Below are 14,392 nucleotides of genomic sequence, written 5' to 3'. Positions count from 1 at the left end.
CACTGGACAAGCGCTTTCGCTGTTCCAATTGTGACAAAACAAAGCGATTTTGAAAACGCGCAAGGTGCCTTGTCAACTTAACAAACAACCACCTGCTTATTACCACAAATTACCAGTAATAAAATAGTTGGAGAAAAAATGGCGTTTATGGTATAAGCATGGCACACGAGTTGTCATATATTAATGGGCAGCTATCTCTGCATTGGTGTGTTATCATAAATTAGCATGCTGTGTATAAATCAATTTTCGATTAATTGTCGCAAGGAAAATTTAACGGACCAAGTTGCTGGATTTTCATAAGCCAGCGCGCCTTTGTACACGAAACTTGTTGTCTCTTTTTTTCTGGCGTTGACGAAAAAAAGGCAGTGGATAGGAGGACAGATGGCAGACATAAGACGGAACTGAAGGCAACACGAATAGAGAGAAGTCGAGGTAGCAGGGACACAGCGCGCATTGCAGGTGCCGAGTTTTGGACGAAGTACAGCTGTCGAAGTTTTTATTTCACCCACAGAAAGTTTTGCTGAAGTTTGTGTTCCAACGAGAGACTTTTCTGACTCAGTTAGCAGGTTTTAACGCTCTGTGGAGATTTATATAGAAGAGGTTACACATTCAAATGTCATGAAACTTGTTATGCGGAGAATTTTGTCTCAAAATTGAAAGTTGTTTTGTTTTTGTTTAAAAATAACATTTGAGAATTTGTATTTGAAAACCGGCGTGAAACGCAATATGACAGATGAAATTGTTTTCAGAAACATTTATTCGACGTTGTTTATAATTGACAGTTCCTTACAATATCCGACGTTTCACTACGTCCTTGTTGTGTGTGCATTTCGTCGTGCAGAAAAGCAATGACAAAGCTTCTGACAACTGACACGGGAACATGTATATAATTTGACATAAATCGCATTGTGTTCAAAATTAGTTGTCAACTACAGGAGTACGTAACAGAACGTTGTGCAACAGTATCGGCTTAAGCAACCGAACTCACAGGCGCTAAGTGCAAACGCCATTTTGTTTGTGTTTTAGCAGTAGTGCCGTTTAGTTGTGCAAGTAGTAAAGTGTTTTTTTTCTGCACAGTTTTTTTTCCTATAAGCTTTGTTTCAGTGGTTTATTTCAAGCATTTAAAATACATACTGTTGCGATTTCCCAAAAGATAAGCCTGGAGCATGGATACCGCTGTGGCTCAAGTCATGGGTGTTCTGCCGAACTCAAGCGACGTTGCGGACAAATCGAATACATTCAGGTATGCAAACTGATGCTAATTGTTTGTTTAATTCTTTTGTCATTGTTAAGCCAATCTCCATGTGATGTTATTCTGACTGGTCCAGTTTCCAGTCATAAAGTCATCTGGCGTCCCAAATTTATAGTTCGATTGTTGACGCAACAATGCGGGCGGCGACCGGGGACACTTCTACGTACAAAGTAACTGTATCTTTCCGCCATCGTCAGAAAAGAGAGCAAGCGGAAACGGTGTTTTAGTTAATTTGCAAAGATCACGCGGCGACTGAGGCGGGACATCAACTCCACAAAACATTGCGACAAACGACGTTAAATGCGCTGTCTTTTATCACCCGGAAATAACTTTTATTCTAGTTATAAAACAAAACGTTTGAAAAAAGAACTTTAATGAACTCACGTTTTGTCTTGCTCTTGATATTGATTGCAAATTAAAATTTTGACGTTTTGCAGCTATGCCCTATCTGTGAACAGCCAAGACAATTCGAGGTTTTCTGAAGACAAATCTCACACCAGTGGACAATCTCCTCAACCGATAGGTATTGTAGAAAAAATCCTTGGGATGCTGTAATTGGTTTAAGTGGAAATTTATTCCTAAAATGCGATTTCTTTTCCGTCACAGAAAAATCGGACGCTTTCGAAACTCGCAGCGACGTTCATACGCCGTCTAGCGACGAAAGCGTGAGAAGCAGTAGTCCCGAAGCTGAGGCCGATTGCGAACGTAACATGGAACAGTTTCCAGCATTTCAGATGCAAAATTCCAATCGCTTTTTGGAAATGTTTACGAAATTAATCGGTAGCCGAATGGGTTTCCCCCCACACGCTGCTATGCAACAAGGCCGCCTAAATGTAGAGCCATCAAACATAAGTCCACCACAGTCACCGCCCGACACGCATCAAGACGCAGTCATGTGTGACGAAGCACGTGATGGAAAAGATTTGATCCGAGAAGAACCAGTTCGAAGTGACAACGAAAACAATATTACCGTCGCTACTTCAGAATGCAGTGGCCGCGAGTTTGCGGATCAAACCAGCTCAACTTTCAACCCCGACCCAACAGGTGATAAGGACGCATCGACATCAGAGGCCCGACTTATGCACACATCACAGGAAATAAACTTGGAAATGTTGAACCAAACGAGAAACCCGTCTTCCGATCAACGCATGAAAAACATGCAGTGTTTTCGCCCAAACCCGCAACACATGGTTTCAAAAGGTATGAAAAGTTTACTTACGTAGGGTTTTGGCATGACTTTGTTATGATAGATTAAAATTACTTTTAAAGATTTAATATCACCGCAACCGACGAATCAAAAGCGTGAAGGCCCGAGTGACCATCTCGGTTTTAATTCGGGAAACAACTACAGCAAAGACAGCAAGTGCCCCACCCCAGGCTGTCGAGGAGAAGGCCACATCACAGGACTGTATTCCCATCATCGCAGCTTCAGTGGCTGTCCGTTGAAGGATCAAATGCCCAAAGATGGTAAACCTCTTTTCACTGATTGGGTATTGGTTGTAGTTTCAGTAATAGAAACAGGGTAATTTGTTCTGCAGCAATTCAAGCCCTGAATGAAGGATCTGTCAAGTGCCCCACTCCTGGATGCATCGGCAAGGGTCACGTGAATGGCAATCGGCAAACGCATCGCAGGTATACAGCAAATTCGTTCTTAATACACCCAAGTCTCTGAGGCAATTTAAACAAATGCTGAGTTTGATTATTTACAAAAACAATTCTTTGCTTGAACAGTGTTTCTGGATGCCCAATCGCGGCCCAAAACAAGCGAATGCAACAGCAAATGCGAGCCGATACGAAACAGCCTAATGGTAGAAAGCCCAGTTTTTCACAATTTCAAAAGCAAGGACCCTTGGTGTATCCATTCATGGACAGGGACAAATTTCCCGCTTCAGCTTTGAATTTGCCACCACCTTACGGAAAAAGTGAACCCCGACAAGTAAGTAATGTAATTTATTGGAATTAGCTTTGTTGACGCAAGTGCAACTGACAACATTTAACGCAGGAGTCCAAACAAACCAGGGACAGTCTTACTCCGAGTCGAGGGGAAACCACACAAACCGCAGGCAACGTGGTTTTAAATGTGAGTACAAAATTCTGCTTCCACTAATGACGCAAGACAATTGAGCGCCGTTTGACATAATATTTATATTCTTCATTACAGGCTACACAACGCTTTAACCAAATCAATGCCAGTTTGAAACCGCGTTTGATGCTACCGTATTACAGCCCGCCCAGTCAACAGTCACTTGCACAGGCCAAGATATTTGCTTCTGCGATGGAAGCCATGCGAATTCAGCAGCAGATGATGTTGCGGGTACGTCATTTGAGCATTTCCTGTTTCCTACACTGCGCAAAATACTAACGATATTTTGTTATGTTACAGCTTCATCAGCCGATGCTGGTAGATAGAAATCGCATTGCATTGAATGAAGTACCGCGACGAAACAGCGTGAGGGTGGAATCCCACGAAAGCGAATGTGCTGATTCGCCCAAACGAAAAAGATCGTTTTCCCCACCACCATCTCCCCCTCCGAAGACGTCAGAAGTTACTCATAGCATCGAGTCCATCATGAGGCGTTCACCTAATGTGGGTAGCAGTCCACCAACCACACCGAATCGAGCTACCGATAGCGACATGGCGCACAACCCGGTAAAACGCGCAAAAATTATATGCTCGCCGGAGCAAGAAGCCCAAAAGCGCGAAACCAACCGCTTGACCGAAGAGGTTCTCAGCCGATTTCAGCATTCCGCTGGATTATTGCCCTTTTACCCATTCTTCGACCAGCGCAGGATGCAGTTGCCAGCTCCTCTAGTCGGTGTGCAAGAAAAAGAACGGCCCTCGGAGACCGAAGAGAATTTTGTTAGATCCGATGAGCAAAGCGAAAAGGACGACGAGAGGAGAGACTCTGGATATGGCGATAGTCCCGGACACGATGGTGAGCTGCTCAAAATTGCGAGTCGAGACCCAAAGCCTGCGACCAAGTCGGTTGAGAGGGAACGAAGTGAAACCATTGTCGGTGACGACCCTTCTTCAGCTGGAAATGGGGCTCTGGATCTCACTGTAAAACCTTCATCGCGCAATTCGTCTCCACCCTTGATTCCAAGATCACCTGTTGCATTCTCAACACCGACAAAACAAAAAGCACCAAACAAAAAATCCCCAATGAGCAAGATGGTAGATGATGCGAAACCAGATCGGGTAAATTTGATATAGTTTATATGCTTCAATGTTTTTGAGTGGTGTAGTTTTGACTCTTTGTTACGTTTCAGGAACGCCATCTTAAATTTTTGTTGCAATCCGGATTTCAACCGATTCACCCAAATGCTTTGAAACATTCAACGCCAAAGTCAGAGCCTGCTGGTGAAAAACATCATCCAAGCATGATTGGGTTTGAACGTTTCAGACCAGCGCCCTTTTCACAAGCCCAATTTTTCGCACAGTCACAGAGGTACGTTATTCAGTTTGCATGCCGCAAGGTAATAGACTAACATAATATGTCTTACAGATCATACGGGGGCGCAATGTGTGAGAACAACTCCAATCTCCATGTCAAGGATTTGCAGAGAGTTCATCCGAGTCCACATCAGTCGCCATCTTTTCATTCTCTACCTTACAACGGTGAACTGTCACCCAACGACGCGGCTTTGGACCGAAACAGCCAACTCTCTCCAGCAGCACTACGCGAGCTGGTGAAGACTGGAGCCAGCCCGAACGTGCCGTTTCCGTAAGTTTGCTTTCTGCAACAAGTCAACTTCCGCATGTTTGAGTAGTACTGGCGTGTGTTTTGAAGCTCACTCTTGTTTTGATTACTGTGTGCGAGACGCGGGGCGAACGCATTTCACTGAAAAGCGGTTGTCGCATTACAGGTTGGCGCCCATGCGTCAGAAGATTCCCGGGAAAAAGAAAGAGCTGCTTACTTGTCCAATGCCCGGATGCGACGGAAGTGGACATTCTACAGGCAATTACACGTCACACAGAAGCTTGTCAGGATGCCCACTTGCTCCCAGAGGATTGGTCACAGCCTGCGCCTCAGAGATGAAGTAAGTGTCACATCTAGGCCTCTCCAGTAACCTTAACAAGGCAACAGTTTAATAGATTTCGTTGAATTATCAGGTGCCCAACCGAAGGATGCGACGGTTCAGGACACGTCACAGGAAACTACACGTCCCATAGAAGGTATAAGTAGAAAATTTTGTGACAATCATTAACTGAAGGTAGAGCTATTAACACCATACCTCACGGGAGACCCACTGTCGACAGGTGGCGTAAAGAGCTGAATTATTTATTTAGCGGCCAAAGAGGTTTTTACAAATTTTACATTAGTAAATAAGTTCTTTTGCTAGTTTTATTGAATTTTAAATACTAAACCTTACCCCGACCTTAATAGCCGTGGGCATTTTTAGAGATATAACGTTTTAAATGTGAAAAGTGCTCTTTGCGCCACCTATCGAAAACGTGGGTATCCCGTGAGGTATGGTGTTAGTGGATTTTCCACGTCTAAAAGGCCAACAATTGGTCATAATTCTGTTGTTCGTATTTTATATCTTTTATCAGGGAAGTGGTTTCACTTGTCGCATTTAAACGTTTTGTGAAATTGCAGCTCGTCAGGTTGTCCCTTGGCAAGAAAAAATCGTGCTTCCCAACATGGAATGTCAAAGTCCCCTGGAGCCGCAAACAATCTTATGGCGAACGATGATACGTTTGACATAAACAGATCGGCCTCCACATCGCAGTCTTTCACTGGCGGGTTGTCACAACAGAATATAGAAGACAAACAGCACAATAAACCACACTTCCTCTGTCAACCTGAGCAGAAAGGTGCGGCAATTGAAGAGATAAGATTTTATACAACCAACATCCTTGTTAGGCATCCTTAGCTAGATGGTAATTGTTTTTACATCTTCGTTTTAGTGTTTACCACGAAGGCATCACCGCGCAGTGACAGCTACGATATGCCGAGCATGATTCATAAGCGCGTTCCTTTTGCCATGGCACGCGATTCGTATTTCGCTTTAACAAACTTGGACGACAGACGCTGCGAACGAAACACTTCGGATCCAATTGACGAGCGCGTTAGCGTCCACAACCGACAACAATCACTCGACTGCCCCAGAACCATGTAAGTGTGTTTCTGTCAAATATTGGAATTTGACAGCGGGATGCTTTTTTACACATTATAGAACTTTTGTTTTTGTTTTTGTAGTAGCGAAGCAACACAACCATTAGAGACTCAGACCAACTTAAATGAAACTGACAAAAGCAGCGATATCCCAACTCCTGATCAGACAGAGGTAGATCCCTTTTTATTTATTATTCGACCCAAAGGTAAGCGACAAAGTTAATAAACCGTGTTTTACTATTTCGCAGCACACTGACCAGGCCTTGGACAGTCGCATGGATTTGGAAAGCGAAAAAAGCGAAAACGAGCAGGACGAACCACAAGAATCAGAACGTGAACTACTCGGATATCTGGCCGGGATCGCTCTGCCCCATTCCCGGGTAAGTGTACAAATTGTCAAGCTCCAAAAAAACTTCTTTGAAATTTTGGCCTATTGTAAACAAAGAAAAGAGTTTAAAACGAGGCATCTCAAACTTTTTGGTTTAAAAACTTCCAGTGGTGGGCGCTACAACTAAGGTTTAGTAGGCCTGATTTATAACTCAGTGTAAATAAAACAGTGTCTTGACTCTTTCGAAAAAGCGTTAAGATAACTATTTCTTTGTTAATAAAACTGTAATAAATTCTTAACTTGAACTGAACTTTTTACCCCTTACTTCCCCAGGAATTCCCAACTCGCGAAAATTTCCGCTCCTACTTGGCCAATTTACGTCATTGCTGTCAAAACCCAGGGAATCCTGACAACCAAGCCCTTTTGGACGCCGTTCGCGAGGCTGTGCCGTCAAACTTTGATCTGACCAAGTTTATTTCTTAAGCGTTCTTCACACTTCCTCTCACGCTATTAGTCGAAAGTTCTTGTATATTATTTTTTAGCATTCCTTTGTGTTTCTTTCTTTTTCTTGTGTTTTTGCAATGTTTCTCCCCTCTTATTGTTTAGTTCAATGGCGATGGCTTTTTCCGTGCGATTCTACCACCTGTCGATGCTCTTCAGTTGCTATGACATTTGTCCGCTCAACTGCGCGCTATGTTACTTGCAATCATTGCTGATGTACATATTAGATTCACTGTTAAAATCACCTACATTAAGTTATACCACCAGACAAACCTCTTCTGGTTTGCGTTGGTTCAATTTCGAGAGTGTGTCATGATTTACATGAATGTTGAAATTTCTTAAGCCCTGGTCGGCTAACTACAAAACAGCGTTGCGTTTTGTGAGCCATGTTGTTGCCGTTTTGTGTTTGTGCTGTTATTTTGTTCACGTCATTGTGGCACACAGGTTGTACAAAAAGAGATTATTTGTCAAATAAACGGAATCACACTCACTGCGTATCAATGAGGCGGGGCATGCAAAAGTTCATGGGCAAATATGATAAATGTTTGTTAAAGAAGCAACAGCATACAAAGTACAATTTTTCTACAAAATATTCATTTATTGGCAAGCTGTGCTGCCCTTAACACATGTTCAGTATTTGTACAAATAGAAAGCATGGCCCATTCTTGCTAATGCTACTGTACATATAGCTGTTTAAACGCGAACAAAATGTCAAATATGGCATGAAATACAATGTTTGTCGCCTGACAAAACACTAAGCGAGTATTTTAAACGGCTCAACTTTGCCACCTAGTGGATAAAGTCATAAACGCAATATGAACAGAAGAAGAAAAATGAACTAGAGTGCACGGTTAAAAACTTAGGAAAAATGACAAAAGGACCAGCCCAAACTAATGGGTTTTTTTATTGGCGTAGCGTATATAGTAGGTTTTGGAATGTAATTTTGTTCCCTAGAAGTTTCTTAGAACAACTATGTTATGAGCTTCTTTACGACGAGAAAGCTACTTTATTAACATACCACAGTAAAAGATACAACTTCGCCACGCCACTCGATTTGTGACAAAGTTGTGGACTGTTGTTAAAGTGCCGTTATTAACATACCGCAGTTCTTCAAATTGACACACGGCAAAGACAAATTAAGTTTTAAGGCGTTTGTAAACGCGTCAACACTGTTTGCTCATTCAGGCGGGAATTCACGTCGAATATTACTGTTCAGGGTAAATATGAAGCATAAAAGGTCGTACGCATTCCAACTCCGCCTTCATAGTGCAAACAGATTGCCTAAAACTAACAGAACGCAAGCACTAAGCATATATGCACTTCGCATTGAAGAAAACATCAAAAAGTATAACTTGTTTGGTCGCAAGTGTTTTGTACATATCCGCCGCACCTAAACAAGTATTGTGTGCGGTTTGCATTAGTTGTCTTCTTTGAAAGAGTAAAACCCCTCCTAAAGCAACAAATATATATTTTAGTTGTTGTCAAAACCCAATTTCTCGCAACATTTTTACGCTATACTTACCGCTCCACGAGGAACCCTTGCACGCATCCTGCGAGGAATGTTAAATCCGAAACCACTTGGACTATCCTAAAAATCAAACAATTTTAGGCATCGCAATCGCGTTTGTCTTAAAACTTTAATATGCAACTTACTGCAAAAAATTAGTAAGTCTCACTTTTTGTGAATAAAATGTGTACAAACCCGATATACACGGACTTAAAAAAGTATTTTAATCTGAATCATAACTGCAAATTATCTTGTGTTCAAAACAGCGATTGTTAAAACGTCTGTACTTAGGCGTATTCTATGCACAGAAGCTTTCTGTCAGTTATGGATTTGATTAAATAGTAGGTAGTTTTTGTCTTGCAATCAGGATCAAATGGCGATAAACATTCACAGTACAAATTTTCAGGGTGGTAGCATCGTTTGAAATGCACAGCGAACTAATGCAGTTCGGCCAGTGTATTCTCCATATACGTGTCATTGCCGTATAGAAGCCCGAGGCGGGATTTTAGCCTACAACTTTTCGCACGACAAATACTTAAATCTAACTTGATTCGTGTGATTAGTGTTGCTTGCCTGCTATGTTGTGATTTATAAGTTGTTTTTGTTTAGCTTGTTGTAATGATGGATAAACGTACAATATTTTTCTGTACTTACTCCATAATCATTTTCAGCATGGTCGTCTAGATTCCATCGACTTGCCTCAAACTCCTCATGCTTTGTTTTTCGTCTCCGTAATACGCAGTACACGATTGTGGCAACAATGGCAATTCCACCGATGGTACATATGCATATTACAAAGACAAGAAGCCACGCTGCGTGATTGTCAATTGCATTTGTTAATGTTAGACCAAAGTTTTGTACATAAGCAAATACAACATACGACTGTGGCAAGTTTCCCCTTCCACTCCAAATGTACACGAGCAAGTTCCAGCTCCATCATTTCCACTTCGATCACATGAACCGAAAGGCGAATTGCAGTGTTCAGAGGTGGAACATAAAACAGCTTGACAAAAAAAGATTTTTAATTGGTAGGCTCACATGTATAAACGTACAATTTCGATTGTCTGTTTTTTCGACTGCAAGTAGTTTCTAATACGTTGTAATGTAAGTTTATGTGTTTTTTTGCTAACTCAGCCAGGTTAATATGTTTTGGCTAACCTGTCCAGGTTAATTGCAATAATAGAAAAACGATGATAACTTGCAATTGCACTGCGAAAACGCATTTTGACATTTACAGAATCAAACAAGAATAAAAAAAGTCCAATGAGTGAACAAATCCATAATATACGTCGGGTTTACCTTGGCATTCTCTGGCGTTATTTGGCAATGCAACAAAAGAGCTTAAACACGAACACTGTACGTAGCCATTGGTAGAGTTACAACTGGAGGTGCTGGTGTCACAATAGCCGGTTACATTTGAAGATTCGCAAACAACTGACCCAACCGCTGTACAACAACATAAAAATATGTGTAAAATATATGTAAGTTTGTATAGTATTTGTAAATAACAGTACTTCCAGCGGCTTCGATCGACAAATTAACGTTGATCGTAATGTTGATGCTGTTTATCGTACATACCCCATAAGAACACTGAAAATAATTCGTAAAAAGATGAATACTTTTGTCAGCATAATGTTATATGACTCACGGTAATTAAAACAACAATATCAGTAAAAAATAATAGCTATTGACAACACGTCTTAAAACTGTCAATCATCAATTATTATTTTGAAGCAGTATTTTAAAGCCCACCTTTCGTTTCAAACAAAAGTTTACGAATACAGTCTTTACTACTACTTACGTTTTGGTCCACGTAATTTTGAAACAACGATTGTACGTAAGAAGTTTGAACTGTAGAATTGGGTTCAAAAAGAACCTGGTAGTTCCATGTCGTTTCATTATTTGACAGCACATTTGTATTAATGAAGAATTTGGAACTGCTGTAGGCATCTATAAGCTGATGTATCAAAATATAGAATCAAGGATGTCGTTTTATTAAAGGTGCATCCTATTTAACCCACACTTTAATCATTAACGTAACGTCCATAAACCTTATAAACAAAAAACATGGCAAGTCACTTCGAGGAAAGGCAGCATACCAAAAGAGTGAACAATACCGAATAATAGCGTACCAATGATTTAATGTCTGCTTCGCTTGGAGTGGTAGTGGCTCTTTTGCGACGACGTTTGGTACTTTGGTTGCCACTATCCAGGTACAAAATGCCTCCAAACACCAAAGCTGAGTTTGAATTGAAAAATATAAGTAGAAGATACGTGCGAATTTCTACAACAAACAAAAACCCATACCTAAGGTACACGATCCAGTACCTGTTGCCACGAAACCAGGTAAACATGGGCACGTTATTTTCGCGTTTGTGACATTGCACCAGGTCGTAGGGTTAGGGCATGGGTTTGCGTCGCACGTCGGAGCTACAATAACAGTTAGTTTGGAGTGTTTTGCATATCACGAAAAACGTTTAAAGTTAATCAAGGCCTAATGCATGTAATTAATCAAGAACACGAATTCGCATGCTGTCGACCTTTATTTGTTTATCTGTATGTATTTTTTGATTATCCTTTAAAGATCCTTGATCTGGTTTGTTGTTTTAATAGAACTTAAAAAAGGTACTTAAAGGGTGCAATCACGCAGAATGTAAATTTGAACTTTTGTATTTTTTGATACATATCGATTTTGGGTTGTTATACTCTGTTGATGTTGTTATACCTGTAGTTGAACTTTCCATTGGAGCTCCAGTCGTAGTTTCTGTTGTATCAATACTTCCAAATGATGTTTCATCTGTAGTAACTATTGGTGTATTTGTTATACTTTCCGTTGTAAGATCAGTCGTACTTTCTGTTGTATCAATACTTCCAAATGATGTTTCATCTGTAGTAACTATTGGTGTATTTGTTATACTTTCCGTTGTAAGATCAGTCGTACTTTCTGTTGTATCAATACTTCCAAATGATGTTTCATCTGTAGTAACTATTGGTGTATTTGTTATACTTTCCGTTGTAGGATCAGCCGTAGTTTCCGTAGTATCAATACTCCCAAATGATGTTTCATCGGTGATAACTATTGTTGTATTTGTTATACTTTCCGTTGTAGGTTCAGCCGTAGTTTCTGTAGTATCCATACTTCCAAATGACGTATCATCGGTAACTAGTGTTGTTGTATCTGCTAAACTTTCCGTTGTAGGTTCAGTCGTAGTTTCTGTAGTATCCATACTTCCGAAGGACGTATCATCGGTAACCATTGTTGTTGTATCTGCTAAACTTTCTGTTGTGGGTTCTGCCGTAGTTTCTGTAGTATCAATACTTCCAAATGTTGTGTCATCGATACCGATGGTTGTTGTACTTGTAAAACTTTCTGTTGTAGGTTCTGCTGTAGTTTCTATGGTATCAATACTTCCAAATGAAGTATCATCGGTAGTAACTATTGTTGTATTTATTACACTTTCCGTTGTAGGTTCAGCCGTAGTTTCTGTAGTATCACCACTTCCAAATGTTGTGTCATCGATACCGATTGTTGTTGTACTTGTAAAACTTTCCGTTGTAGGTTCTGCTGTAGTTTCTATGGTATCAATACTTCCAAATGAAGTATCATCGGTAGTAACTATTGTTGTATTTATTACACTTTCCGTTGTAGGTTCAGCCGTAGTTTCTGTAGTATCACCACTTCCAAATGTTGTGTCATCGATACCGATTGTTGTTGTACCTGTAAAACTTTCCGTTGTAGGTTCTGCTGTAGTTTCTATAGTATCAATACTTCCAAATGATGTATCATCGGTAGTAACTATTGTCGTAAATCCGCTACCATCTGTATTGCTGTCACTGGAAGCATCTGTCATTGTTAAAGTGGTTGCAGTTTGGGTAGTGACTGAAGTGTCACCTGATCCAGATGTTTCAAATATTGTAATATCTGCTCTAACCAAACCCAACGCCATAAAGCACAGAGTCACAAGGTTTAGATGTCTGTGTTTCATTTTTAAAGTGTGTCAAAATGTTTTACTGTTCTTCTTTGTTTAAACTAAACAACCCAAAAGTTGTCACAGTGACTAGAAATTGAAAAACAACTTAAAACAACAAAATAAGTACTAAAACCGCGCATAATACTGAGCGAAAATGACTAAGCTGACAAACACACTGCACTCCTTTTGTAGTTAGTGGTATAAACTAAATGCTTGCCAAATTGTAAAAAATGAAAAAAAACGCAGATGTTTTATGTCTATCGTAAAATAATCTTAGAAAAATACGGTCTTGTATTCAATACCGCCCATAAGGAATATATGTTATTTTGTAACTTTCGCTTTCGACATACGCTATAGGTGCTATACAGGAAAAAAGGTAAACAGTGCTAAGTGAAATATGTTTTAAAAGCAAGTGAATTGTGGTTTTACCACTTGACACATTGAACTTCCTTTTCCGCATAACTGGTTGGGCAACCTTCAGATAGAGTTTTGTCTCTAGCAGTGATTCTCAAACTGTTCCAAGTTCCGCGAAAACCTTGGTATTTTTAAGTGCAAACATTCTCTGGTGTTTCGGGACTTAATGACGAATTGCCGGTGTGCATCACAACGTTTCAATGATTTATTGTTATTAAAGACAAAAAAATAACCTTACCACAATAAAGTTGCAAACTAACACTTTTTTTTACAAATTTTGTTATGTTTGCCCACAAAGTGTGTCGCGGAAAGAAAATTTAGCTTCTCGATGCGCTGCACGCTTGAAAAGTTCCATAACTTACATATTTGACAAATCGCGGAATAGCTAAGCCTGTCTACAACAAATTGGGTGAATCTTACCAACTCAAATATGTCTATACCTGCTTCTGTTTCACCCATTCTAAACGATCCTGCCCAATCTTGTTTGGAAAACGAGTATCGTTTGGCAATAAAATCCGCGACAAAAAAGGGCAGAACAATTTAAACAGGATCTGTTTGTCTATGACGCCTAAAGAAACTCACGTTCGACGACTGATATATATGTGTGTGTGTGCTGGCTACAACAAAACGATCCGGTATGAAACTAAACACTTTGTTAATAGGCAATATATACTGACCTGATTGATTTGCTAGGCGTTGAAGTCGCACTCGAATTTTGAAACTGGTAATTTCAAATCCCGATTTGCGTCTACTATTCCCTTTGATTAAAAATCAGTCGCTAATAAGAGCGCATGTCTTTTTGTAGGCAACTAGTGATGGATAGATACGTTTTAGAAAACTCGCGTGTTTAAATAAAAAAACATCGTTTAAACATGAAATCTGCACAGATATACAGAGTGAGTGAAATAGTTTTATTGTGAATTCTACAGCACAGTCAAACGTTTTTCGTGTGAGTTCCTTGTTCATTTTTGTCTCGCTTTTTCGGGTTTCAAGCGTTACACTACGATTCATTTGGTTTTAATACCCCGACAAAGACGAAATTTGACATGTTGATTTGTATTTTCTTGTTGTTAAATGTCATTTTTTCATTAGAAAAAAATATGTACCTAAAATAGCGTAGACCTATTTAGAAATAGTTGACATGACAACGTAAGCTACTGACATTTATGGCCACGTTCACGATAAAAAACATTGAATAAATAGACGTACCCATGGCGTTATGTGCCTGCCGAAGGTTTATGGTATTTGCGACCCAAAGTGGGTATTTATAGGACCAAGACATGTTAATATGAAACTCCA

At 40.1% G+C, this 14,392-nt stretch overlaps 1 protein-coding gene across 1 annotated transcript; it reads left to right on the top strand.

The window, feature by feature from the left end:
* Window positions 1-427: 427 nt before the first annotated feature.
* On the top strand, window positions 428-7,691 carry LOC145229475 (uncharacterized). Its single transcript, XM_080094814.1, has 18 exons — window positions 428-1,243; window positions 1,690-1,775; window positions 1,859-2,452; window positions 2,522-2,719; window positions 2,791-2,884; window positions 2,984-3,188; window positions 3,255-3,332; window positions 3,414-3,566; window positions 3,636-4,451; window positions 4,523-4,701; window positions 4,759-4,977; window positions 5,120-5,293; window positions 5,367-5,429; window positions 5,854-6,071; window positions 6,165-6,372; window positions 6,457-6,544; window positions 6,621-6,752; window positions 7,034-7,691. Exons 1-18 carry the CDS (start codon window positions 1,167-1,169, stop codon window positions 7,181-7,183), a joined length of 3,732 nt encoding a protein of 1,243 aa, XP_079950940.1. The 5' UTR covers window positions 428-1,166; the 3' UTR covers window positions 7,184-7,691.
* The last annotated feature ends 6,701 nt before the right edge of the window (window positions 7,692-14,392 follow it).

The sequence above is a fragment of the Phallusia mammillata genome, chromosome 5, assembly GCF_965637545.1.
Source record: "Phallusia mammillata chromosome 5, kaPhaMamm4.hap1.1, whole genome shotgun sequence".
Lineage (NCBI taxonomy): Eukaryota > Metazoa > Chordata > Ascidiacea > Phlebobranchia > Ascidiidae > Phallusia > Phallusia mammillata.
This window is presented reverse-complemented; position numbering and strand designations above follow the sequence as displayed.